This window comes from Salvia hispanica, chromosome 4 (assembly GCF_029641045.1).
Source record: "Salvia hispanica isolate PSC_SH4W2 chromosome 4, Shi_PSC_v1, whole genome shotgun sequence".
Lineage (NCBI taxonomy): Eukaryota > Viridiplantae > Streptophyta > Magnoliopsida > Lamiales > Lamiaceae > Salvia > Salvia hispanica.
Window position 1 is genome coordinate 46,181,568 of NC_142695.1, and position 25,770 is coordinate 46,207,337.

A 25,770-nucleotide genomic window follows, 5' to 3' on the forward strand; every position below is an offset into this window, starting at 1 on the left:
AATGGACGTCGAGCTGGCCCAGTAGTTTCAATGAATTTGTATTAAAATTGATAAATTCTTAATTTGAAATTAAATAAGTAGGAGTATAAAATTTGGAAATTAAATGATTTTTCATTTTTCAGTGTTGGTAATCAATCAGGATTTCTCTTACGTGGGTCAAATTTCTTTGGCTGTGCCTTTATTCATCGGACTAGTATCACGCCTGTGCGATGACATATGTTAAAATAGTTTTAAAAATTAATGTTAAATTATAAATTAATTAAATAAAATTAGAAATAATATTATTATATTAAAAATTATAAACAAAATGACTATGAATTATACAACTAAAACATATTCCCTCCGTTCCTTATAACTAAAAGAATAACTCTAATCTCCAATTAACCAAACTAATAGTAATAATATAAATGTCAAAAAAGACTAAACCCGGACATGCAAATTGTACATGAATCGTTTCTCCTAAAATTTCAACATGCGAGAAGTATTTATAGAGATTTTGTTTTGTTTTATTATATTTTTTAACTTCCCTCAATCATCTTTTAAAACATTCACTTCATTGCAATACAGTGACACTAACAACTAAAAACGTTCCTTCTTCTACATTAGAACTGCAACAAATATCATAACATGATTTTATAATAATTATAATTGACATATGAAACTGGCAGCTACAGTAATGCACTAATGCTTAATAATTTTCACACCTATATCATAAGATGCCGATTAAGATACATAAATTCAATAACTCTTGTCCACTGATATAATTTAAATCTTATTTCAGTTTGTCCCATCCAAATTTTCTAGTATAGTTCACAAAACGATTAACCAGCCCTTTTGCAAGCATTTTTCTTATTCATTTCATAAACAATTTATCATTCTCAAAACATCCTAGCATTAAATGAATACTTATAGAATATTCATGTCATATTATTTCATAAACAAATTAGTTACTACTATAAACCAAGAGATTTGACAAGAATGACCCTGCCACAAAAGGAATTCTTTAGATATCCTAGACAAAGTTATGAAGGCAAAGCCACATCTTTTATTCAAATCCAACTCCACAAACATTATACTTTTACCAAAAGGAAATTCATAAGGCCTACATACGTTGATGCATAACACCTTTGTTTAGGTTTAAATAATCCTATTTTATATTTTCATATGTATGTGGGCATTAAGAAAAAAGGCAAACAAGCAAGAAAATGTCACCTAATACTCCTATTTTCCTTCCCTATCTTGTCTTCATAACCATATTGCTGCTACTCTCCCAACTTCACAAAGCAGCAGCAGCAGCCGGTTACTGCCAAGAGAAATGCGGAGAAACGGAGATCCCCTATCCGTTTGGCATGAAGGAGGCGTGCTACCTCGATGCAGCATTCAAAGTCATGTGCAACGAGTCGACTGGCACTGCCTCTCTAGCTTCCATGGGTTGGGAGGTGGAGGACATCGACGTCTCCAACCACAGCCTGCGACGCAAGGACTATAGTGTCCAAACATTTAAAGCTATATCAGACGACTATACATACCGGTCTCTTCACTCAGTATTTGATACTACACTCGCAAAACAAGTTCATCATCAAGGCATGCAACGTTCTTGCATACCTTGATGGTGGCGAAGAACTCACTCTAGGAGTGTGCGCGTCTGCCTGCAATATACCTCTAGCGCCTTCGACTCGCCAGGGCCTCAATTGCTGCCAAATGGATCTGGTAAAAGATATAAGAAATTGCAGTCTGTATGTTGTTGGATTGGGAAATTCGACAGATGGATGTGGCTTCTTCACCTTCATCGACTCGGATTACCTACCCTTGCACCTTAATTTCTTCGAATGCAGCAACCTGTAGTCTATGAATGGGTAGATGGGAACAAGAGCTGCAAAGAGGGAAACATTTGCGGCGATAATAGTAGGTGCATCAACTCTACAACCCTTATCACCGCGATGGATGCAAAGGTAACAACAGAGCATTTTTTCTCTCTATCAAATAAACATTCATAGACGAGTGCAAGGAATCCAAGAGAAAGATTGAAATGATGAGTGACAGAAAGACGACACAGGGATTTTTCAAGAGCTGCAACAACAGGTATCCTCGAGTTTGCAAGAGCCTACAATTTTTAAAATCAGAGAACTGGAGAAGGCCACGGGTAAGTTGAGCGAAAACCGTGTTTTAGGGAAAGGAGGGATAGGCAGAGTCTACAAAGGAATGTTATCGGATGGAAGAATAGTCGGGGTAAAGAAAGCTAACATAAGCAACAACAACCAAATTGGCCAGTTTGTAAACGTCTGCATCCTGTTTGGTTGCTGTCTGGAGTCTGAATCTCTGTTGCTAGTATATGAATACGTATCCTCTCATCATATCCACGACGAGCCTGAGCCTGGGAGAATCGCCTGCGCATAGCTGCAGAGGTTGCAGGGGGCGCTCGCGTACCTTCACTCCTGCACCTCAATGGCCATATGCCACCGCGACATAACATCTTGCTAGACGAGAACTACAGGGATGTTGTGTCTGACTTTGGGCTATCGAGGTGTGTTCCTCTTGATACGACTCATTTGACAACGTTTGTAGGGGGCACGGATCCAGAGTACTTCCAGGAAGAGTGACGTTTATGCATTTGGGGTTGTGGTAGCCGAAATACTAACAGGACGGAAGGCGGTTTCCTCTGCGAGGGACGACATAGGACTGGCGAACCACTTCCGTTCAGCGGTGAAGCAGGGCCTACTATCTCATATACTGGAGGCTGTCGTGGTTGAAGGCGGCCATGGAGACCAAGTTCTTGCAGTTTCCAAACTAGCCAAACGATGTATCAAAGTAAATTCTCGAAAGAGGCCAAGTATGAAGGAAGCGGCTAAGATGGACGAAAGAGCTTGACGACAAGCACTGGTTGAATTGGAGGCAGAGAAGGGGATGATCAAACCATCTCGGAATGAACCATTCCTAGTCATAATACTAGGGATGTCAATAAAACCCGAAACCAGCGTGGTTGGTCAGAAATCCTGCATAACATACAAACCAAACATGTGCCGTCCTTGCAAGCTACCAATCAACGCTATCTCTCATATTTAATTCATATATTTTGGACTAATTAAAGTCATTACAGTTTGTAATGTAATCATCGATCTTGTATGATTAGCTATTTTGTTTTATAGATCTTTTTCTAAGGAGTGCACATGAATTTGGTAGATCGATCAATATATTGATTTAAGTCCAAAATATGATACTATAATTAATCTATTTCTTCATACTTTGTGAGGGAATAAATAGTATAGATCGGAGTATATCTTTTTACTATTTACTTTATTTCGTATTGTAATCCAACCTCGTATTTTTATTTATCAGTTACTACGATAAAATATATAACATGCAGATATTATATTAACAATTTAAATCAAGTAACTGATTGGTAATATGTAACCATAGCTAGGGCTATCAATAATACTCTGCAAGTATAGTCAAGGAAAAGTAAATTGGATAACATTTTTCTTCTTTTTTGTCATTTTCGAATTACTTTATAAAAATTTTGATTTTTTTATTGAAACGATACCACTCAGAAAACAGGATTCATAGAGCTGAACATTGAGATAATTTCTGGTTTTTGCCGTCTTCCATTTCGACAATCAAGCGTGTTGAAAAGGTAAAATATATTAATATTAGATGAATGCAGGCGCTATCTAATGAGAAATTTGTTTTCAGAAGAAAAATTTAACTCATAATCCATATCAACAATCGGCCTAAGCCTGATATTTTGGAACATGAAGATAAAAATGAAAATTATGTAATACAGGGACAAAAAATTATGAGTACTATGTATCCTAATTGACTAAAACGAAAATAAATTAATTTTTAAAATGATTATAAATCTTTTTGGCATGTACAATAAGAGCGATGCACTAAAAAATGGGCTAGATTATTTTAAATGCAATTAATGTTGGTTGACGATGTCAATGAGGTGTTAATAGTCGAAGCTTTGCATCAATATTGTTCCTTGATTTTTTCGAAGTTTGCAGGCTTTCTGATTTGAGTATGATCTCATCTTATCTTAAGAATACTCTCCTATAAAAGCTTGTCTCCATCACCATATTTCCCACCTCAGAAAAGGCAATACTTTTATCAACTTTGTAAGAAAAAAGTAAAAAATAAATATGGCCTCCAATTTTATTGTTCTAATTGGATTGCTTGCAACATTTTCATGTGCCATAGCATCTGATTCAAGCCCTCTTCAAGATTTCTGCGTTGCTGATCTAACTGGCCCCGGTACGACAATATAATAAAATTATCGTCGTTAAATTAAGATTTTAGTTGTACTATGTTATAATTGATTGTGTGTTTCGATCTCGTATTTGTGCAGTGTTGGTTAATGGGTTTGCATGTAAAGATCCGAAGCTCGTAGTAGCGGATGACTTCTACATGAGTGGGCTCAACGTTCCCGGGAACACCGCAAATCCTATAGGATCAAAGGTGACTCCGGCCAATGTGGCTCAGATTCCAGGGCTCAACACACTTGGGATTTCCATGGCGCGCATAGACTTCGCCCCATGGGGAGTTAACCCTCCCCACACTCACCCTCGGGCAACTGAGATACTGGCAGTGCTTGAGGGAACCCTGGAGGTGGGGTTCGTGACCTCCAACCCTGATAACCGACTCATCACAAAAGTACTTCAGAAGGGTGATGTTTTTGTGTTTCCGATAAATCTTGTCCATTACCAGAGGAACACCGGAAATGTTAATGCCGTCGCCATGGTTGCCCTAAGCAGTCAAAATCCGGGAGTTATTACCATTGCGAACGCTGTTTTCGGGTCCAAGCCGGATATTGCCAATGATCTTCTTGCAAAGTCCTTCCAAACAGATACTAATACCATTGATTTACTACAATCCAAGTTTTAGATTATGGTCTCTAGTGTATTATTGGTGCTTTTACCCCTTTTTCTGTTAGTAATGTTTCATTGATCATTTCTTCAAAGTCATGAATTGTTTAACGCCCAAACTTGTCATAATCAAAATATTCAAATGGTTGTATGAATCGAAAGATTAGGCATGGAATACTATTCATATATTATATGGGAAATAGTTAATTAATGCTTATAAAATCCTTAAATTTGCAATCGAGTCTCAACTCTCAATTGTGAATTTGAGATGTCAAATAATGTTATATTAATATGGAGTATTAGAGTTTGGTAAAACACACCGATTTGAACATAATCAACTGATGACAGTTTATGCATGTTTTTAATTATTACCACCATTCAAATTGACTTTTATAAAACTATTTCACACTTATAATAACAATAAACTAATACTAGGATTCAACATTTGAAAGAGAAAAATTGTCGACGTATCGGTTGAACCAATGATATGGGCCGGAATGCAATTTACAAGTCATGGTTGAATTTATTTAGTAAAAATAAATGTGTTATCACAATACACGAAGTACAATTTATGTGTAGACCAAAAAAAGTAGTACCCCTACAAAAGTAATAAATTATATTAAAATTACTTATATCATACATTTTAAAGTAATAAATTATATTAAAATTACTTATATCATACATTTTGATAAACTTCTGTATACAACATTAACCATAGATTTACAAATACAATCATCATTGTTACAAATTATAAGATGCAAATTTTCACAGGAACCAATTCTTCTTACTCATACAATACACTGACTACATTGAAATATAATGTTGCATGCATGTCTTGATTGTTTTACTTGACTATATTTGTGAAGATCTTGTGTAAATCTATAATAGTCTATTGTAGGTCATTAGATTTTAAATTTCTTATTGTAATATGTAAATATATAGTAGTAGACTAGTAGTATATAATTGATCTATTTCTTGTGAGGGTTCATTCTCTTACAACCCTGAGGAATAAAAGAGGTTTAGTTAGACAATGCAATCATATTATAATCTTGCAATATTAAATTATGTATAAGAACAAGATATTTTCGCTAATGATAGGGCGCTTCCAACTTTTGAATAACGGAGCTATCAACCTCCAAAGCTCTAACAAGAACATCATCTTCAATTGTCGGCCTCGATCCAAACATGGTGTTCGCTGCTATGACGACACCCGGATTCTGACTGTTGAGAAACGCCATGCTAACGGCGTTTCCCGACCCAACATTTTGTTGGAAATGAAACAACCCAAAAGGAAATACGAAAACATCGCCCTTCTCCAGCACTTTTGAAATGAGCCTGTTTTCGGGGCTTGATGTGACAAATCCCACTAGTACACTTCCCTCAAGCACCACGAGGATCTCCGAGGCTCGGGGATGGCGGTGGGGTGGCACCACCCCACCTAAGGCATAGTCGACCCGGACGGTCGACATGCCCAAGGTGTTGAGGCCTGGGATCTCGTTCACGGTCGGCCGGTTTACTGAAACACCTAAGTAATTAGATGTGTTTCCAACAATGTTGAGGCCTTTGAATAGGAAATGATCAACAGTTACTTGCCTAGGGTTTAGGCAAGGAAAGCCATTCACTCTCACTGCATAAAGAAAATATTTAGTAAATTAAAAAATGATATGAGTATGATAAAATTAAAAAAATTATCGAAAGTTTTTATAAAACTATGTTTGGTAGTACTAAACAGCCAGACTTGTACATCTTGATCGGAGAAGAATCAAGAGAAAATAATTTCGGGAATGGATCGACAGATTTCTGAAAATAAACAAAAAGGGAAGGACACAACCATATATGGTTGAGGGGCTTAAGCCCTTGCCACACAACCTTTTTTTAATTAATTTTTGTCAAAATTGTACTATAAATTAACTTTAGCCCATACTAATTTGACGTAGAGGGAGGATGATCAATTGTCAGAAATTGGAGGATTAGTAGGAGCTGTTAAAATTAGAGTAGAAGATCCGACTAACCGATGCTATTGAAGTCCGCAACACAAAAATCTTGTAGAGGGCTTGGTTCATGCCCTAGAACCAGGCTTGGCCAAATTATAGCTACACAACTTAGGGTTAGTATTAAATTCATCTCTCTAAAATCTGTTATAAAAGAGAGGGTAGGGTAGTGCTCTATGGAAAAAATGGCGAGTACTGGTGACATATATAGGTATTAGTGTGGCCTTTGATTACTACAGAAGACAGAGTCACAATGTGAGGGACCTCTTCTATTTGATATAAATAATACTCCTAGTAATTAACAAGACGATGTGTGAACTGTCTAATGAGAAACAATTACTATTAATTCGTTGACGTATTTTTTTCAAGTAAAATTGGAAGAAAATTATGGTTTTATATGTAAACGTAGCAAAAGTTGATTGACAAGAAATGAAGATTCTTTGCCATAGATGTGAGAATTTCAAGGCTTTCCCAAGAATTGTTGTTATTATAACGTTGCACCTTGGATTGTTCAAGGAATGTCCTCTTTGTTGTGAATATTGGACTTCAATGTTTGTAGCTAGGAGTGAGTATGCGGACAATTGATCATTGATTAAATCAAGTCATGTTAGAACAATAGTATGACGACATATTTAACAACAGCTAAAGGAAAAAAAACATTTGAGAACAAGAGTCAAGTGGGAAATGCAGGGTTAATTTGGACAAGTGAATAAGGTTGAAAAAAACCACATTATAAATATCGACAATTTTGTCACAGGAACATATTTTTTTTTTGTTTTTATTACTTCTAAATATTTGCAAATTTTTGAAATACTATCTTCATACTCGCCAAATTGATGTTAATGTAGATTAGATCATCGAAAGTTGATGATATAAAGGCTGAATTGATCAGAAAATAAAAATTTGCAGGCAGAAATAAGTAACAATGACTGCCAGTCTGCTACGGCGTACGTGGGAAGAAGAAGACTGTTAGGGTGCTTCCTCCCTTAACGAAGAACGATCTACCGGTTACGAGAGTAACACAAGATAATCCGGCGCCCGGTGTGCGGGTCAGCGGTCAAACGTGAAGGCTGGCGCGGAGGAGTTCTTCGTCGGCAGCTGTTAGGGTTTGTGATGTATTACGCAAGACGCTTTGGGCAAAATAATTCTTCATTAATTGATTTGGAAATCAATGAGAAGCCCTATTTATATCAGCTAGGACCCTAGGGTTGGTTTGACTTAATCCTATACATCGAGAAAGAACCAACAAAGAAAATCCGACGGAGCTTATAAAACGCTCGAATCATAAACCGTTCAGAAATAAAGAAATTACAATTAAATAAACCAAAGTCTAAATAAAATAAATAGTTCATTCAAGCATTTCGTCGAGCAGTTGGACTGCTACTTGGGAACGAAGTCCTGATAGCGATCCGGCTGCTTGAGATCCTTCCTTGGCTGAGGTTCCTTCCTTTCGGCTTCTCTGTCGTCTCTCTCATCGGCTCCTCCAGCTCCTCAGTGTTCGGCGCTGATTCTTCATCCTCCGTTACTTCTGCCGTCGATGATGGGGTTGCCAGCAGCTCTGTGGAGTCTTCCTCCGTTGTTGGTGTTGTCGACGGCGGCTCTGTGGGGCTCTCCTCTGTTGTTGGTGTCTCTGTTTCCGGTGATTTCGATGGGATCGTAACAACTCCCCCCGTCTTAAGCACCTCCTTGTCCTCAAGGGGCATAGAAGGAAAAAAATTTTGTAGCTCCTCAAACGGTTCCCACGACGGCGATTCAGACCCGTCTGACCAACACGTGTTCGACTGGGGCGCACCTTATACCACATGGTCTGAGAATCCAAAATTGCAACCGGGTAAGCAATCGGCTGCCCTCCCTTGAACTTCTCCGGTAACGGAACGACATTGTCGCCACTCACAAACGCTCGCAACAAGCTGACATGAAAAACATTGTGAATGCAACTACCCTCCGGCAGCCTCAGCTTATACGCCACCGGCCCAATCCGTTGCAGTATCTCGAAAGGGCCATAGAAACGTTTTGCCAACTTTGCAGAAATCGGTCTCGCGACCGAATGTCGCCGATATGGCTGCAACTTCAGCCACTCAAAATCCCCCACCTCAAACTCAATGTGTTGTCTATGCTTGTTCGCCGCTGCACTCATGCGCTGCTGAGCCTTGGACAGATTCCGCTTCAACTCCACCAATAACTCCCCCCGCTGTTTGATAAGTTCAGCCACGTTGGGGGCGGGGTCTTCGCGAATGGCACCGCCGCCACTAACAATGGAGGATCACGACCATACAATGCTCGGAATGGAGAAGTGCCCAACGCCGCGTGATGGAAACAATTTAGTGATAACTCCGCCCAAGGCAGAAAATTCGACCATATGGACGGTCTATCCGCCGTAAATGCCCTCAAATATTGTTCCAAGCCTTTATTCCTTATCTCGGTTTGGCCATCTGATTGCGGGGATATGCCGTTGTAAAATTCAACTTGGTCCCGCTGAGGCGCAATATCTCCTCCCAAACTGCGTTTAGGAACACAGAATCACGGTCTGATACCAACGTTTAGGGAAAGCCATGGTGGCGGACCACCGTGTTGACGAAAAGGTGGGCGACGCGCAAGGCGTCGTAGCGGGTCGGTAATGGTGCAAAATGTGCATACTTGGACAGCCTGTCAATGATGACCATAATGGTCGTGTACCCTCTAGACTGTGGTAACCCGGTTATGAAGTCCATTGGGATGTCCTCCCACACTTGGGATGGCACCGGCAAAGGTTGAAGTAATCCAGCTAGCTTCAGAGTCGAGTATTTGGTCGCTTGGCAAACGACACAGGCATCCACAAAATCCCCGAGCTCCCGGCTCAGTTTAGGCCAATAAAAACCTGCCGCCAGGAGGCGAAAAGTTCTCTCGTGGCCAGGATGACCAGCGAATGGTGTGCTATGGTGCTCTTCCAACAACAGCCTCTTCATAGACGACGTGGGACTGACTAGGATCCGACGGTTGAAGTAGATCAGCTCGTCAGCAAACGATAAATGGGCGGATGAATCGCCCGCCTTGATTTTCCCCACCAACTCCTGCAGATCAGGAAGCTTTGCTGTCTCCCGCCGCAACACCTCAAGGAGTTTTGGTATCGGGTGGGCGACAGTAGTAAACAACACCGCGTCAGTCGCCTGTTCTGCCAGCTCCTCCGCTGACCCCACCAGATCAGACCCCGATCCCGAGCTGTCAATTGTAGTTGACGGCGGTTCCTCCACATCCCGACGCGAGAGAGCGTCGGCCGCCTTGTTAGTGTTGCCTCTCTTGTACTCAATGCAAAATTTATAACCCATTAGTTTTCGCACATAGAGTTGTTGATCCGGAGTCTGCACAACTTGTTGCAGCAGCTCCTTCAGGCTCTTCTGATCAGTGCGAATTATAAATTCTCTTCCCAACAAATACTGTCTCCACTTTTGAATCGCCTCCACAATAGCAAACAGTTCCTTGTGATACGCGGATGCCACCCTGCGGCGAGGGCCCAATTTTTGACTAAAAAATGCAATGGGATGGCTATCTTGAATTAACACCGCCCCGATCCCTATATCAGAAGCATCATTCTCAATACAAAATGTTTTATTAAAATCCGGCAAACTCAAGACTGGAGCAGATGTCATGGCGGCTTTGAGAGCCACAAATGCTTCCTCTGCCGCCGCCGACCATTCAAACGCATCCTTTTTTAGCAAGTCAGTCAGCGGGGATGCAATCATTGCATAGTGCGCTACAAAACGCCTGTAATATCCCGTCAGACCCAAAAATCCCCTCAATTGTTTCACCGTGCGCAGTAGAGGCCACGCCGTCATCGTCTCTACTTTGCCGGATCAGCCTTCAACTGTCCATCTATAATCAAATGGCCCAAATACTCAACAGTAGTGCTGCAAAAAGCGCATTTCGACAACTTTACAAAGAACTTATGAGCAAGTAGGAGTGATAGTACCTCGGTTAAGTGTCCGCAATGTGATTCCAAGGTGGGGCTATACACCAAAATATCGTCAAAGAATACTATCACACACTTCCGTAGCAGTGGCTGGAATATACTGTTCATTGCCGCTTGGAAAGTGGAGGGGGCGTTGGTCAGACCGAATGACATCACCAAGAATTCAAAATGCACACTGTGTGTCCTAAACGCCGTCTTAAAGATGTCCTCCTCGTGCATCCGGATCTGATGATACCCGGATCGTAAATCTAGCTTAGTGAAAAACTTAGCTTTCCCCAATTCGTCGAATAATTCATCAGCCGTCGGGATGGGGAAGTGGTCAGGTACCGTCGCCAAATTCAAGGCACGGTAATATATACAGAACCAAAAAGTGCCATCTTTCTTTCTGATCAGCAATACCGGGAAGGAAAATGGGCTCTGACTGCGTTGTATAATTCCTTGATCCAACATCTCCTTTACTTGCCTCTCGATCTCATTCTTCTTGAAATATGGATATCGATAGGGCCGTACGTTAACGGGTTTGGAGTTGGGTAGCAGATGGATCTTATGATCAAAGGGTCGGGCGGGCGGCATTCCCTCTGGAAGGCCAAACACCTGCCGAAACTCCTCCAACACCGTGCAGACTCCCTCCGGCAGGTCAGCCGGTAATTCCACGTCAGCGGTCAGTAGCGTACCGGCCTGGTCTTCGGGCTCGAGGGGCACTAGCTCGTAGAATTCATGAGCTGGTGAGTGGCAAGCGAGCAGAGCTAGTGAGTGGAGAGATATCTGCCGTGGACCTGGTTGATTGCCTTGGATGAAAAACCTTGTATCGTCCCGATGAAATTCTAATGTCTTGCCCACGAAATCCGCGGACACCTTCCCCAGGGATTCTAACCAAGCCATCCCTAAGATGATATCAGGTCTGTGAATATCCAAAATGTGGAGATCCACGATGAACTTCGCATCTTGTATGGTTAGTTTAGTCATCCGGGAGACGTGAGAACACAGTAGAGAGCCGCCATTGCCCACGTAGACCCAAAAAGGTCGAATGGGGGTCAGCGATAGTTTCAAGCGTTCGGCGATGCGTGGGTGAAGGAGGTCATGAGTGCTTCCCGTGTCAATTAATATCACCACCTCCGTGGAACCAATGTTACTCGTCACCTGAAAAGGTCTAAACGGCTGTTCCCATTCAAAGAGTGTAGATGGGAAATGTCTGCTGTAATCACCTCGTCAACTTGTTGATGTACATCGAGGTGGCCCTCCTCCTCGTCGTCGTCCTTGTCCCCCACATAACACAAAAGCTTCACTGTGCATATATGGTCCGGAACATATTTTTCCAGGCAATGCCAACATAAGCCCTTCCGTGAACGTTCAGATTTCTCCACGTTAGACACGAGGATCGATGTTATCTTCGTGCTGGTTGATGACGGCGGCCGTGCTGTGGCAGAGGGACCAAGGGCTGGTAGTGCTGACTGGCGTGATTCCCGGTTCATCCAATTTTTCTTCGATCCTGATGCGGCCTGCTGACACCTATTCTCCTGAGTAGCGCCGAGGCGCAAGGCAATCGCCATCGCCTCTGCGAGAGACTGAAGATGTTGCAACTCCACTTTTTCCTGAATCGGTTGCTTCAATCCCTCGATAAATATCGAGATAAGGGCATAGTCAGAGAGGCCTTCCACGCGATTTAAATATTTCTCAAAGGTGTCGTGATGGTCAGCCATCGACCCTGTTTGAACCAATTTTGCCAATGGGCCAATGTAATTGCGAAAACTTTGAGGATCAAAACGATGGCGAACATCATCCAGGAATTCTGCCCACGTCACATACCGGTTATTATTCCGGTAATTAAAGATCCATTCCGCGGCTGGTGGCTCGAACAACATTACTGAGTAGTGGAGGCGATCCTCCTCCGGCATCATAAGATTGTCGAAATAGTATTCGACACGTGAAATCCAATTTGTCGTGTCCGATCCGTCAAAGTGTTGGGCTCGCATCTGTATACCGTGACGATTATCCGGGTCCTGGGGGTAGGACAAGCGCTCGCGACGCAGTGGTGGGTCCCAGCAGGAGGATCGGTGGCGGTCGCGCCAACCCCGCTGACGGGTCGCTGGTGGGTCCCAGCTTGAAACCGCACGTGGACGATAAACTGTCATTCGTCGATCAGTAACTTCCTCTTGAGGCCAAGCGCCATCGCGCCGGTAATTCCCACGGCCTCCAAACGTACCGCCGCGACGGCCACGCCCATGTGTTCTATGATCCCGAAACCCCAATTGTTGGCGACGTGGGTTCGTGGGATCCCGACTGCGATCAGGGTCGCGATAATCCGCATAGGCTGCGTCATCTGAATCAAATCCTTCATCCGGCGGATCCTTATCCTGCTATATCGGGTTCTCCAATACCTCCAATCTGACTTCCAATTGATCGAAACGTGACATGATTCGATCAAACCCTTGCGTCAACGGGTCAGGAGGGTTTGCATCCCTCGGTTGTCGCTCGCCCCTCGGTGGAGGGTGCGGCTGACCGTCGTTATCCCGCCGATTCCCCTGGGGGCGGTGCACCGATCCAGTTCCTAATTTCCTGAGCGTTGCCCCCCGTCAACACAAGAACGTTGGTTAATTCGTGTGGAATATCCATGAGTGAGTTCAAGATGAAAAAACACCAGTTTGTTAGGGAGCTTCCTCCCTTAACGAAGAACAATCTACTGGTTACGAGAGTAACACAAGATAATCCGGCGCCCGGCGTGCGGGTCGGCGGTCAAACGTGAAGGCTGGCGCGGAGGAGTTCTCCGTCGGCAGCTGTTAGGGTTTGTGATGTATTACACAAGACGCTTTGGGCAAAATAATTCTTCATTAATTGATTTGGAAATCAATGAGAAGCCCTATTTATATCAGCTAGGCCCTAGGGTTGGTTCGACTTAATCCTATACATCGAGAAAGAACCAACAAAGAAAATCCGACGGAGCTTATAAAACGATCGACTCATAAACCGTTCAGAAATAAAGAAATTACAATTAAATAAACCAAAGTCTAAATAAAATAAATAGTTCATTCAAGCATTTCGTCGAGCAGTTGGACGGCTACTTGGGAACGAAGTCCTGATAGCGATCCGGCTGCTTGAGATCCTTCCTTGGCTGAGGTTCCTTCCTTTCGGCTTCTCTGCCGTCTCTCTCGTCGGCTCCTCCAGCTCCTCAGTGTTCGGCGCTGATTCTTCATCCTCCGTTACTTCTGCCGTCGATGATGGGGTTGCCAGCAGCTCTGTGGAGTCTTCCTCCGTTGTTGGTGTTGTCGACGGCGGCTCTGTGGGGCTCTCCTCTATTGCTGGTGTCTCTGTTTCCGGTGATGTCGATGGGATCGTAACAAAGACTCACTTAATGGGCTTTGAAAGCGTTTCTAAAAGTGGGCTTGGAAAAATGTACTGGCTCACGTATAGCTTTTCTTAGGTTATACTCCCTCTGTCCGAGAATAAGAGTCTCATTTTTCCAGTTTAGTCCGTCCGTGAATAGGAGTCCCCGATCACTTTAACCATAAATGATAATAGAGTCCCACCTTCCACTAACTCATTCCACTCACATTTCATTTAAAACTAATATATGCAAGTGGGACCCTTATTTCACTCACTTTTTTCCAGCCATTTTTCTTAACATTTCGTGCCGCCCATGAATGAGACTCCTAATAGGGTCTCACCTTCTACTAACTCATTCTATTCACGTTTCATTTAAAACTATAATATATGAGGTTTTCAATGAATAAATATCCATTAATGCTAATTGAATTTAACAATATGAAATTTTTTCCATTGCAACATCGTTTGAAATTATAATCTACAAAACTTTATTTTTAAATTTGTTTTTTCACAACTCTTCTTATTTACTTTACCATAATAAAATAACAAAAAATATAAAGAAAAACACTATATATTGAATTTTTAGAATAATTTATTATTTAATTTTAAATATACTGTTTTTTAGAGTTTTTGTGATTTATTTATATATATAAAATATTAATCATAATATATAATATTAGTGAAACCCTTGCTAAAATATTTTTCTGCATCCGCCATTCACCGAAAATGGTGAGAATAAATCAGCATGTTATGTATGCAATCCTTCGTCTTGTAGTACTACATAGCAAATTTTGCATAAACTCTATTCACAAGACATAATGACAGGATTAAAAGTAGCATAAACTTCGTTTCTAATGCACAATATTGTTTTGCAATAAACAAAGTGTACATTAAAATTACACTTTCAGCCTAGGAATTCGTTTTTAATGCACACAATGTTTGTTTTGCAATAACATAAATGCATACGTATACATTAAAATTACACTTTCAGCCTCTTCATAGTAGCTCAAAAGTACAACATACAAAGAATTGTAATCCAAATATATGTATAATCATGCATCCTATTGAAAGTTGCATACCGATAATTTATTTATTTTTTGTTATTAAACTAAGGCTATCCATCTGCGGATTCAATGATTATTCCCGTGATTTGTAGGGACCTCAAATGATAAGATAGTTGACCCAAAGATTTAAGGCTACTCTGTACCACAATAGTTAAGAGAAACTTCTCTTTAAAACAGAGGCGGACCTACGCATGTTAATTGGGGACCCCTGAAACCCCCAACATTTTGAACGTTTAGTATATTATACATATGCATAAAGTAAAAAATGAGTTCTAGCTTAGTTGGTTTGTGCAACTACCTTGTAATCAGCACAGGTTAGGATCGATTCCCTCTGGCACCATTTTACCTTTTGGGCGCATTTTTATACATGTTCTTATACATATTCATTTCTATTTTGGGCGCTTTTTATACATTTTCTTATACAAATTCATTTCTCTTTTAAACAATTTATTTTTACGATTCTCATAGTTAATTCATTAGATACTAATTAATTTATTTATACATTTTTTATTTTCTCACTTTAGTAATTTTACGTAAATATTGTTATCTATAAGATTATAAAGAGTGCATCTTTAGTTTATTTTGCTCATTCTTAAATTAATTATCTCTCGTCATCCATTTCTATCTCGTAGTTCTATAATACTCTTGTCAGACTGTTTATGACGTCGTTGACAATAAAAGTATACAACAATTGTTAATATCTTCCATCGGTGAAAAATATTTTCATTAATGGATGACACGAGTTTGAATTCATAGCAGACAAAGTATATAAATTAGGAACGACTTTCCATTTTTTGGTACGAGACTAATTTTGATAGACGGGCAAAATTATTTTTGGTACTAGTAATTTGGACCCCCCAGTCCCCCCAGTGTCAAAATCCTGCGTCCGCCACTGCTTTAAACAATACCAATTTAATTCTTAGCTAAATCCTTGATTCACCGTTTCTCTGTATTTGCATATATTGATATTATTAGTTAATTGATTATGCTATTTAATTATGACCTGAACTACACGCAGTCTTGGCTTTCGAGTAGTAACTATCTAATCCTAGATATAGGGTGCACCTATAAGCTCTATAGGTTGTGCATACACGTTTTCAATAATCTTTTTTCCACATATGAATATATATTACGCTGTATATAGTTCCATATTCGTGTACAAGCACAATTAAATTGAAATACTTTTCAATCAGCACGTAAACAAGCAAAAAAAACTAGTATTTGAAAAGGTGTTTGTGTATATATATACATACGAGGCATATATTGAAATTGTGGTCGAGTACTATAAATTTTCTTACATATATAGCTTATAATAATCTTAAACTTTGGTTTGGGAGCCAACATGGTCGGACCTCCCTTCTCGGTGGATATGAACAAACCACTTGCTTTTCAGGTTAAATATAAAATATGTTACCTAAAATATTTACCTTTTCTCCTGTATATATGATTTTTCCATGTTAGTGGCTTGAATTTCATTTCAATTTCTTTGACATGATCTTCTCCTGTTAAATAAACATAATAGCAACATTTTTATAGTGCAAAAAGACCCTTTAATTAATTAATAGTTCATAGTATTATGAAAACATCCATTTAATATCTTTTTCCTATGATATTAGTAGTAGTATTTTGGAAGTTAGAAAAAGTAGTTTGATTAGTAGTGTTTGAAGAAGGTGGGGCATCTTGGAGAAGCTTATGATGAATGGGTTCACCAGCCTATAGTCGCCAAAGAAAGCCCCCGCTTTTTCCATAACGACTTTATTGAGGTATCTATTTAATTTCTTATAAATTAAACCTAAAATTCTTAAAATCATACTACATGCGTATTTGTTTTCCTTGATGGAGCAGCGTTTTACGCGAACCCCATGGTGGGTTGTTCCTCTCTTTTGGCTACCGATAGTGTGGTGGCTCTTATCGTCGAAGAACGGAAGCCATTTAGTGGTGGCCGGAGCCGGAGTATTATTGTTTTCATTGCTCGAGTACTGCTTGCATCGCTTCCTCTTCCACTTCAAAACAACCACATATTGGTATATATATACCATTTTTCATTTTTTCTAGAACTTTAATAATTTCAATTGAAAAAAATAATAGAGTATGATATAAAATGCATGCAGGGGAAACACAGTTCACTATATCCTCCATGGCTGCCATCACAAGCACCCAATGGACCATCTCCGCCTCGTTTTGCCTCCTCCTCTAGCAGCATTTTTCATTATTATGGTAAATATTCTTTTCAATTATGCTTTATTATTTCTAAGTAGAGTGAACTACGTAAATGGTACCTGATCTTTCACTCTCGCACGTAAATAGTACCTGATCTTTATTTTATATCATTTTTGGTACCTATAAATCACATTTTTGGTACCGAATGATATTTTCTTCCCAAAATGCCCTTTAAACAAATATATTTTTCCATTTATGTCAGAGAGGATATTTTGGGCATACATAAAATTAGTACCAAAAGTGATATTATAATATCTTCTTTCATTCTCCTCATTCTTTATACTATTATTATTAATCAATATTAATATTATTATTTTGATGTTATAAATTAATAATTAATTCATTTTTAATATTATTCAAATATACTTAAATATAATTATAGTTATAATTATATTTAATTATTATAATAATATTATTGTTATAATACTAAAAAATAGATAATAATTAATAAATAATTATAGTATAATTATATAAATTATGAATCACATAATATTATGTAATAATAATAATAATAATAAGAGTGAACTACAAAAATGGTCCCTGGACTATGGGTTTATCTTGCCCATAGTCCCTGGACTTTAAAAATATCAACAGTAGTCCCTGGACTAAGGGTTTATCTCGAAATTGGTCCTTTTGACTTTTTTGGTACGAAAATGCCCTTTTGGGGGGTTTTGAGGGTTTTGGGCAATTTGGTCTTTTTACACTTTTAACATTTTGAATCTGATATTATTTCAATTATGTACTAAATTTGATATTATTTCAAAATTATCATTCTTCTTCCATTTTGCCATCCTTCACTTTTGTTTTTTTTATTCCAATATTATATTTAATTTTATAAAATTAAATTTTAAATTTTAATTTTTAAATATCAATAAATTTTTTAATTAAACTACTAATTCATGGATATTATAAATATTGATTAAAACTATTAATTTTTGTTATTTAATATAATATTCAGCTGAATTGAAGTACACACAAATAATATTAATCATGATTGAAAAATAAGAGCTATTCTATTTAGCCTTCGTTCGGTTGTTATAATTGCTTGTGATTGAATATTATGAAGTTGACTAAAAATTTGATCCTACTAAAATTTTTATATAGGAGTATTTTTGTTGAAAATTATTAGTAAATTTTGATTGTTTTCAAATTAATAAACAAAAATTATATTAGTCTTACATTAGATGCATATTTATCTCAGAATAAATCGTGTTATATGATATATTTATGATTAAAGCTATTAAATATTGATTAAAACTAAGTCGTTGTCATATTGATTAAATATTATATACTTTCAAATATTGATTATGACTATTAATTTTTTTTATTTAATAATTTTTGCGATTAAAATTTTTTATTGATATTTAAAAATTAAAATTTAAAATTTTATAAAATTAAATCTAATATTGAAATAAAGAAACAAAGTGAAGGATGACAAAAGGGAAGAAGAATGATAATGTTGAAATAATATCAAATTTAGTACATAACTGAAATAATATCATATTTAAAATGTTAAAAGTGCAAAAAGACCAAATTGCCCAAACCCTCCAAAACTCCTCAAAAGGTCATTTTCGTACCAAAAAAGCCAAAAGGACCAATTTCGAGATAAACCCTTAGTCCAGGGACTACTAGCGATATTTTTAAAGTCCAGGGACTATGGGCGAGATAAACCCATAGTCCAGGGACCATTTTTGTAGTTCACTCTAATAATAATAATAATAATAATAATAATAATAATTAATTATTATTATTATTATTATTATTATTATTATCATTATTATTTTACTTGAAATTAGTAACTAATCAATATATAGATTTAATAAAAATTTAACATTGTGAATTGTAATGATATAAAAAGTTGAATATTTTTAGTTAGGTGTTTCAACCTTAAAATGAGTATAAAATAATTTAATAAAAAATATTCAATTAATTTAATTACTTTAAATAATTGATTTAATTAGGTATTTTATTTTTTATTTATATTATGAATGCAATTAGATGTATGTATAGAACACTAAAAAGAAAGAAGAAAAGAAGAAAAAAGAAAAAAGAAGGAAGAAGAAACATAAACTAAGGAGAAAAAAGAAAAAAGAAAGGAAGATAAAAATACTAAAAAGAAAGAAGAAAATGAGAAAAAGGATAGAAGAAGAAACTAAATAAGAAAAAGAGAAGAGTGAACTACAAAAATAGTCCTTGGACTATGCATTATCTCGCAATTGAACCCTGGACTTTAAAAATATCCTTAGACAACTCTGGAGTAAAGCGTTTATTTCAAAATTGGTCATTTTTCACTGTTTCGTGACGAAAATACTCTTTTAGGGGGGTTTGGGCAATTTGGTCCTTTTACACTTTAAATCTGATATTATTTCATTGATGTACTAAATCTGATATTATTTCAAAATTATCATTCTTCTTCCCTTTTGCCATCCTTCATTTTGTTTCTTTATTTCAATATTAGATTTAATTTTATAAAATTAAATTTTAAATTTCAATTTTTAAATATCAATAAAGTTTTTTAATTAAAACTATTAATTTATGGACACTATAAATATTGAAACTATTAATTTTTGTTATTTAATATAATATTCACCTGAATTGAAGACGCACAGATTAATCATGATGGAAAAATAAGAGTTATTCTATTTAGCCTTCGTTCGGTTGTTATAATTGCTTGTGATTAAAAATTATGAAGTTGACTAAAAATTTGATATAGGAAAATTTTTGTTGAAATTTTCTAGTTAATTTTGATTGTTTTCAAATTAATAAATGAAAATTATATTAGTCTTACATTAGATGCATATTTATCTCAAAATAAATCGTGTTATATGATCTATTTATGATTAAAACTATTAAATATTGATTAAAACTAAGACGTTGTCGTACCCTAAACCCTAAACCCTAAACCCTAATAGTAATTTTAATAATTAATAAAAATTTATTGATATTTAAAAATTGAAATTTAAAATTTAATATTATAAAATTAAATTTAATATTGAAATAAAGAAACAAAGTGAAGGATGGAAAAAGGGAAGAAGAATGATAATTTTGAAATAATATCAGATTTAGTACATCACTGAAATAATATCAGATTTAAAGTGTAAAAAGACTAAATTGCCCAAACCTCCTAAAACTACCTAAAAGGGTATTTTCGTCATGAAACGGTGAAAAAAGACCAATTTTGAAATAAACGCTTAGTCTAGGGTTGTCTGGGGATATTTTTTAAGTACAGGGTTCAATTGCGAGATAAACACATAGTCCAGAGACTATTTTTGTAGTTCACTCAAAAGAGAAATAAGAAAGGAAGAAAAAATAATCACATATTTGGTACTATTTAATTGAAATTTCCAAAAACATCATCCAAGAAAAAAAATCACATATTTGGTACCTAGGATTATTTTTGTCACTGGGTACCAAAAACGATATAAAATAAAGATCGGGTATCATTTATGTGCAAAAGTGAAAGATCAGGTACCATTTATGTAGTTCACTCTTCTAAGTAATATCCAATTTACACCAAATTCAAACTCATTTATCAATAGGAATGTGATCAAATGAAAACTCTAAATATTGTACAAACTCAAAATAATGATCTGTATCATTGAAAAATGTCAACAGATCCCAAAAATCATCAACAGGAAAATGTCAACAGAATTTCAACGGTAGTCAATGATTGATGTTGTGTTGATATTGTGTTGACATTGTGTTGATATTAAAATCTTGAAATTTTAGACTGTATTGATATTGTATTAAAACTGTGATGAAGCTGTGTTGAAGAGTTTTGAGTTTGTACAATATATAAGTTTTCATTTTATCACTACCCTTTATCAATATATGTCATATCCAAAAATAGTTTTCCATTCTTGCGTAGCTTGAACTAGGCAATGTTCGTTAATTTTGTATCATTTTTTATGTCGTCAATTTGGAGTAGGTGTTTTTAAATTTGAATGTTGTTGTGTAATTCAAATGATATTATTCTATTTTATTGAAATTATTATTAATAAGAGATATCCCCAAATCCCAATGCCTTCCAACTAATTCTCTGTGTGTGTGTACAGGTTTGGTATATAACGAAGCTTTTTATAGCTGAACCGTATCTGTCTGCTTTGATCGGAGGTGAAGTGTTGGGATATATACTCTACGATTGCACACACTATCACCTGCACCATGCAAAATCATCCACCCCTCTTCTACTCGAGGTACATTTATTTCATTTACATATTTGCTAGGCGTATTATTACTTTTTACATTATTTTAAACCAGTGCCTATATTTATGATTATAATAAAATAAACTTTGTGAGTTATAGTATGATTTTTTTTGTGGTTGTATTGTATAGAAGCGATACCACATGAGTCATCACTTCAGAATGCAAGAGAAAGGATTTGGAGTTACTACAACATTTTGGGACTGGGTGTTTGGGACACTGCCTTCAAACTAAAAGTACTGTTGAAATAGCCGATGTGCATATATGATTATATTTGAATATAATTCTAGTATCAGGATTAATTATTAGGCTAAATAATTTATCATTGTAAGATCATAAAATTTGAAGAAGATTCATGTTAAGTTATTGGGCTCTTTATTTATTTCACTGTTGGGCTTTCTCGGACCTTGAGCAATTATATTTTTGTTTATATTTATTTCAGTGTTAGGCTCTCTTGAGCCTTGGGCTAAATAAAATTCGAAGAAGATTCATGTAAGTTTTTTTTTTTTTATAAATGAGCATAAATTTAAAGATCGTGTCATGGTGGATTCGAATCCGAGCCCTACGATCTTGAATATTAATCACTATACCACTAGATCAATATACGCACACAAAATTCACAAGTAGAGTTTGAGCTTTTATTTTATTTTTTGCGGGTGGACTAATTTTGAAATTTTATTGATGAACTTGAAAATAAAGAACAAAGTACTACAAATTAAAATGTAATAATTGCTGCATGGATAGCACATATATATCTATCATGAAGCAATTAAAGACTTCGGTTATAAGATGAAAGGATAATAAATAAAAAAATGTTACATGTTGGGATGAACAATAACTATGCATTTTTTTAAGCGTTTGGTGCAATTGATCACTGATATATAACAACTGCAGTTTCTTGTTAATGTACTCAAAAGACATGCTATACGTTCAAATATTTATGCTTATGTTGAATCTTATGGTAAACTAAAAATTGTGAAAAATTTAGGACTCAAAATATTTCTGATTGTTCGTTTCTTAACAATAGAACAATGGCCTCTCATACGCTGCAGCATTTCATGTTGTATCTATCCATTTTAATTGGATTTTGCTTGGCACATCTAGAGGAATTTGTTAAATGCATGTCCAAACAATCTTCATCGTTCCATACTAATACATCCAAATATGTCTATTCGCTTCATTCTCCATCGTATTTCAATCTCTTCCAACCTTTGATACACAACGCTAGATGGAAAAATTCTATTCATCAAAGGCCCAAATTCATTGTTACTCCGACCAACAACCACCAAATCAAAGCCGCCATAATATGCGCACGGGCCCACGCCTTCCAAATAAGGGTACTAAGCAGGGGCCACGACTTTGAGGGCCTATCCTACCGGTCAAGGCACCGGTTGGTGCTCATTGACCTAGTCAACCTCCGTTCCATCACCATTAACATGGATGATGAGACGGCTTGGGTCCAGGCCGGGGCCACACTTGGCGAATTGTACCACAACATCGCCAATAAGAGTGACTCCCACGCCTTCCCTGCGGGGTTATGCCCTAGCGTGGGCGTGGGGGGCCACATCAGCGGTGGTAGCATACGGCCTAGCGGACGCAAAAATCATGAATGCGAAAGGCGAGATCCTCGACAGGGAATTGATGGGCGAGGATCTTTTCTGGGCCATCAGAGGAGGGGTGGGGCCAGCTTCGGCATCATACTCGCGTGGCGGGTCCAGCTCGTCCGAGTCCCTCCGTTGGCCACGGTTTCACCATGCACAAAGACTTAATTAGATGACACGGGGATTGAGGTCGTCGACAAGTGGCAAAAAATAGCAAACAAGCTACCTAATGATCTATTCATCCGGATTATCCTATCAAACAACGTTGAAAAGAACACCCAAAACAAGCCAATATTCGCACGTGTCTACTTCAATTCCCTCTTCCTCGGAAATGCAAAAGATTTATTAGAATTGATGAACACAAATTTCCCAGAATTAGGGTTACAAGAGGCGGATTGCGAGGAGATGAGCTGGATCAGCTCAACTCTCTACTTCTCTTCCTACACAAACCAGCCCTTGGAGATTCTTCTGAATAGGACAATGAAGTATAAGGTCAACAGCATGAAGGGGAAATCGGACTTCGCCACGGTGCCTTTACCAAAATCCGCGTACCACGGGATCAATGAGCGGCTGGTGAAGGAGAACTCGGTGTACGTGATCATGGATCCTTATGGCGGGAAAATGTGACTCCTTTTCCTCATAGGAAAGGGAATTTGTTCAACATATATGGGATGAGGGCGAAAAGGAGAAGAAACATTTGAAGTGGAGTAGGGAGATGTATGATTTCATGGAGCCATATGTTTCGTCTTCGCCGCAAAGGGCTTACTTGAATTATAGGGATCTTGATTTAGGGTTTCAGAAGAAGGGCGAACGGAGCTATTCGCGAGCTATTGGTTGGGGGGAGAAGTATTTTAATGGGAATTTTGAGAGATTGGCCAAGGTCAAGAAGATGGTTGATCAAGATCATTTCTTTGGAGATATGCAAAGCATTCCTCCAATTTCTTAATTGGATTTAGATGATCTAGTGTCATCTAATATTGAAATAATCAAAGAGTTTGATTAAGGGAGCAACCGATTTATCAGATTTATGAATTAAAATTAAAAAAGGTGGTGTTTTGTTATAGACATTTTCAGAGCTCAATGGCCAAAAATTTCTAATTTATTTTGGATTATTTATTTATTTTTTGGTGTATTTATTCCCACGGCCGAACTATATAAAGGTGAGCTTCGAATTTTAGATAGTTCATACGCTTTAGCAAAACTTTGAACCATCCAGTTTATATCATATTTCATCAATTTATTTATGTGCTAGTTCAAAGAGGAATTCAAGCAAGACGGATCAAGGATTCGCCCAAGACTAAAAAAAATCAAAAAATTCTACCTCGGGAATTTAATTGTTTAGTTTGTTTTCATGTTTTTTATTTTAAGTTATTCATTTCTTTTTGTTATGAAAACTTTCATTTTTTATGTACTAGCTAGGTCAAAGTGAGTTTTTTCGATAACCTCATGAATAATTTAGATAATTATAATCTGTTTTATTTAATTAATTAACCCTATATGTGTACGTCACAAATACAATATATAAGTAATATGCTCAATCATATTGTTCAGCCCATAAGAATTTGGGCTTCAATTTTGAAATGCTGCCAAATCTGTAAATGGGCTTAATTATTGCAACCCATCCCATCAAAGTTGTTCTACTTTTTTAAACATGTAATTAAATTGGTTTTCAAAGATAGTACTGTTATATCTTGACCTATTCATTCATTCAAAAAAACACAAGGGTTTCTCTTATTTCATGTGGATGGGAAAAAATGTAGCCCCTCAAACCCCACCCACCTTAACCCACAACCTACAAAAGAACTTATAATATAAAATAAAATATAATAAAATCCATATTTAGTTAGAAGCACCCCTTTCAAATACTCTATCAAATATTCGATAATCATATAGTACTCCACTCTACTTTGAAATATCAATGAACTTGTGGAAATAGAGTTGTACAGCTTTGGGTATTTTTGGATAAGTAATACTAGTAGTTGGTTGAAAATTTGAAATCTAATTCATTCTTGACTATTTATTCTTGCCTAATTGTGATCGTTGGCTTGAAAAAGAAAAATTAATTAGGCATGCAAGCATTTTGAACCCTTGATGGGATGGAATTGAATAACCTTATCTTGATGGGATGTTTCCACACTGACAAGAAATTTGATTTGAAAGTTGAACCCACTTTACAATACTATCAACTCAAATCAAAATTAAATGAATCTTGCAAAAGAAATCAAATCTCATTATTTTCTTTTCAATTAACTCATTCAGATCATCATTCAAGAATCTCAATCTAATCCTTATCAGTTACCACTAGTCCACTACTCGTCTACTCCTATCAATTAAGTTCTATTTATATGGAGTAATTGGTTTAAATTTGTGTTAATCTCACAACTACTATAAGACTTCTGGTTATGGTTAGACTTTAAATAAATCAAAATTTTACGGGCGTGTAATGAAAGGTTACAATAAAAATATAGATAATTTTCTTGTCAATAATTAAATATACTTTTGGTCAATTGCACATCATTTCAAATTTAAATTCAAAATCAAGGTTTCTTAATTATTTGATTG

At 37.0% G+C, this 25,770-nt stretch overlaps 5 protein-coding genes and 1 pseudogene across 7 annotated transcripts; 4 read left to right on the top strand and 2 right to left on the bottom strand.

Moving 5' to 3' along the window:
- The first annotated feature begins 1,205 nt into the window (after window positions 1–1,205).
- LOC125195228 (uncharacterized) lies at window positions 1,206–2,868 on the top strand. Its single transcript, XM_089056779.1, has 5 exons — window positions 1,206–1,531; window positions 1,634–1,736; window positions 1,836–1,952; window positions 2,044–2,328; window positions 2,566–2,868. Exons 1-5 carry the CDS (start codon window positions 1,206–1,208, stop codon window positions 2,866–2,868), a joined length of 1,134 nt encoding a protein of 377 aa, XP_088912905.1.
- Window positions 2,869–4,139: 1,271 nt separating this feature from the next.
- Window positions 4,140–4,881, top strand: LOC125195923 (putative germin-like protein 2-1). Of its 2 annotated transcripts, none has more exons than XM_089057518.1 (2): window positions 4,140–4,259; window positions 4,303–4,881. In XM_089057518.1, the coding sequence occupies exons 1-2, from the start codon at window positions 4,140–4,142 to the stop codon at window positions 4,879–4,881; spliced, it is 699 nt and encodes a 232-aa protein (XP_088913644.1). The 2 variants fall into 2 exon arrangements, with proteins under 2 accessions (XP_088913644.1, XP_047950167.1); XM_048094210.1 differs by having other exon boundaries at window positions 4,140–4,251; window positions 4,346–4,881.
- A 1,069-nt stretch (window positions 4,882–5,950) lies between these two features.
- On the bottom strand, window positions 5,951–6,986 carry LOC125192437 (putative germin-like protein 2-1). The gene is made up of 2 exons (XM_048090007.2): window positions 6,875–6,986; window positions 5,951–6,489 (listed from the first exon to the last, which is right to left on the bottom strand). The coding sequence occupies exons 1-2, from the start codon at window positions 6,984–6,986 to the stop codon at window positions 5,951–5,953; spliced, it is 651 nt and encodes a 216-aa protein (XP_047945964.2).
- A 3,684-nt stretch (window positions 6,987–10,670) lies between these two features.
- Window positions 10,671–12,694, bottom strand: LOC148929291 (uncharacterized). Its single transcript, XM_089056782.1, has 3 exons — window positions 12,005–12,694; window positions 10,876–11,957; window positions 10,671–10,737 (listed from the first exon to the last, which is right to left on the bottom strand). Exons 1-3 carry the CDS (start codon window positions 12,692–12,694, stop codon window positions 10,671–10,673), a joined length of 1,839 nt encoding a protein of 612 aa, XP_088912908.1.
- Window positions 12,695–16,358: 3,664 nt separating this feature from the next.
- LOC125192195 (dihydroceramide fatty acyl 2-hydroxylase FAH1-like) lies at window positions 16,359–22,103 on the top strand. 2 transcript variants are annotated; one of them, XM_089056121.1, is made up of 6 exons: window positions 16,359–16,577; window positions 16,852–16,947; window positions 17,030–17,208; window positions 17,296–17,401; window positions 21,460–21,600; window positions 21,740–22,103. In XM_089056121.1, exons 1-6 carry the CDS (start codon window positions 16,527–16,529, stop codon window positions 21,839–21,841), a joined length of 675 nt encoding a protein of 224 aa, XP_088912247.1. In that variant the 5' UTR covers window positions 16,359–16,526; the 3' UTR covers window positions 21,842–22,103. The 2 variants fall into 2 exon arrangements, with proteins under 2 accessions (XP_088912247.1, XP_088912248.1); XM_089056122.1 differs by having other exon boundaries at window positions 16,855–16,947.
- A 535-nt stretch (window positions 22,104–22,638) lies between these two features.
- Window positions 22,639–24,154, top strand: LOC125195229 (berberine bridge enzyme-like 22 pseudogene; annotated as a pseudogene).
- The last annotated feature ends 1,616 nt before the right edge of the window (window positions 24,155–25,770 follow it).

What these genes read in the sequence shown, in the direction of transcription:
- LOC125195228 (XM_089056779.1), top strand. Translation starts at nt 1,206, where the DNA reads ATGTCACCTAATACTCCTATTTTCCTTCCCTATCTTGTCTTCATAACC. An exon ending in TCAGACGACTATACATACCG is followed by an intron (nt 1,532 to 1,633) that starts GTCTCTTCACTC and finishes AACTCACTCTAG; the next exon opens with GAGTGTGCGCGTCTGCCTGC. An exon ending in AGTCTGAATCTCTGTTGCTA is followed by an intron (nt 2,329 to 2,565) that starts GTATATGAATAC and finishes CAACGTTTGTAG; the next exon opens with GGGGCACGGATCCAGAGTAC.
- LOC125195923 (XM_089057518.1), top strand. Translation starts at nt 4,140, where the DNA reads ATGGCCTCCAATTTTATTGTTCTAATTGGATTGCTTGCAACATTTTCA. An exon ending in TAACTGGCCCCGGTACGACA is followed by an intron (nt 4,260 to 4,302) that starts ATATAATAAAAT and finishes TTTTAGTTGTAC; the next exon opens with TATGTTATAATTGATTGTGT.
- LOC125192437 (XM_048090007.2), bottom strand. Translation starts at nt 6,986, where the DNA reads ATGAATTTAATACTAACCCTAAGTTGTGTAGCTATAATTTGGCCAAGC. An exon ending in TGCGGACTTCAATAGCATCG is followed by an intron (nt 6,490 to 6,874) that starts GTTAGTCGGATC and finishes TTCTTTATGCAG; the next exon opens with TGAGAGTGAATGGCTTTCCT.
- LOC148929291 (XM_089056782.1), bottom strand. Translation starts at nt 12,694, where the DNA reads ATGCCGGAGGAGGATCGCCTCCACTACTCAGTAATGTTGTTCGAGCCA. An exon ending in TACATCAACAAGTTGACGAG is followed by an intron (nt 11,958 to 12,004) that starts GTGATTACAGCA and finishes GAATGGGAACAG; the next exon opens with CCGTTTAGACCTTTTCAGGT. An exon ending in TTCCAGCCACTGCTACGGAA is followed by an intron (nt 10,738 to 10,875) that starts GTGTGTGATAGT and finishes CGCTTTTTGCAG; the next exon opens with CACTACTGTTGAGTATTTGG.
- LOC125192195 (XM_089056121.1), top strand. Translation starts at nt 16,527, where the DNA reads ATGGTCGGACCTCCCTTCTCGGTGGATATGAACAAACCACTTGCTTTT. An exon ending in TTCAAAACAACCACATATTG is followed by an intron (nt 17,209 to 17,295) that starts GTATATATATAC and finishes AAATGCATGCAG; the next exon opens with GGGAAACACAGTTCACTATA. An exon ending in CCACCCCTCTTCTACTCGAG is followed by an intron (nt 21,601 to 21,739) that starts GTACATTTATTT and finishes TGTATTGTATAG; the next exon opens with AAGCGATACCACATGAGTCA.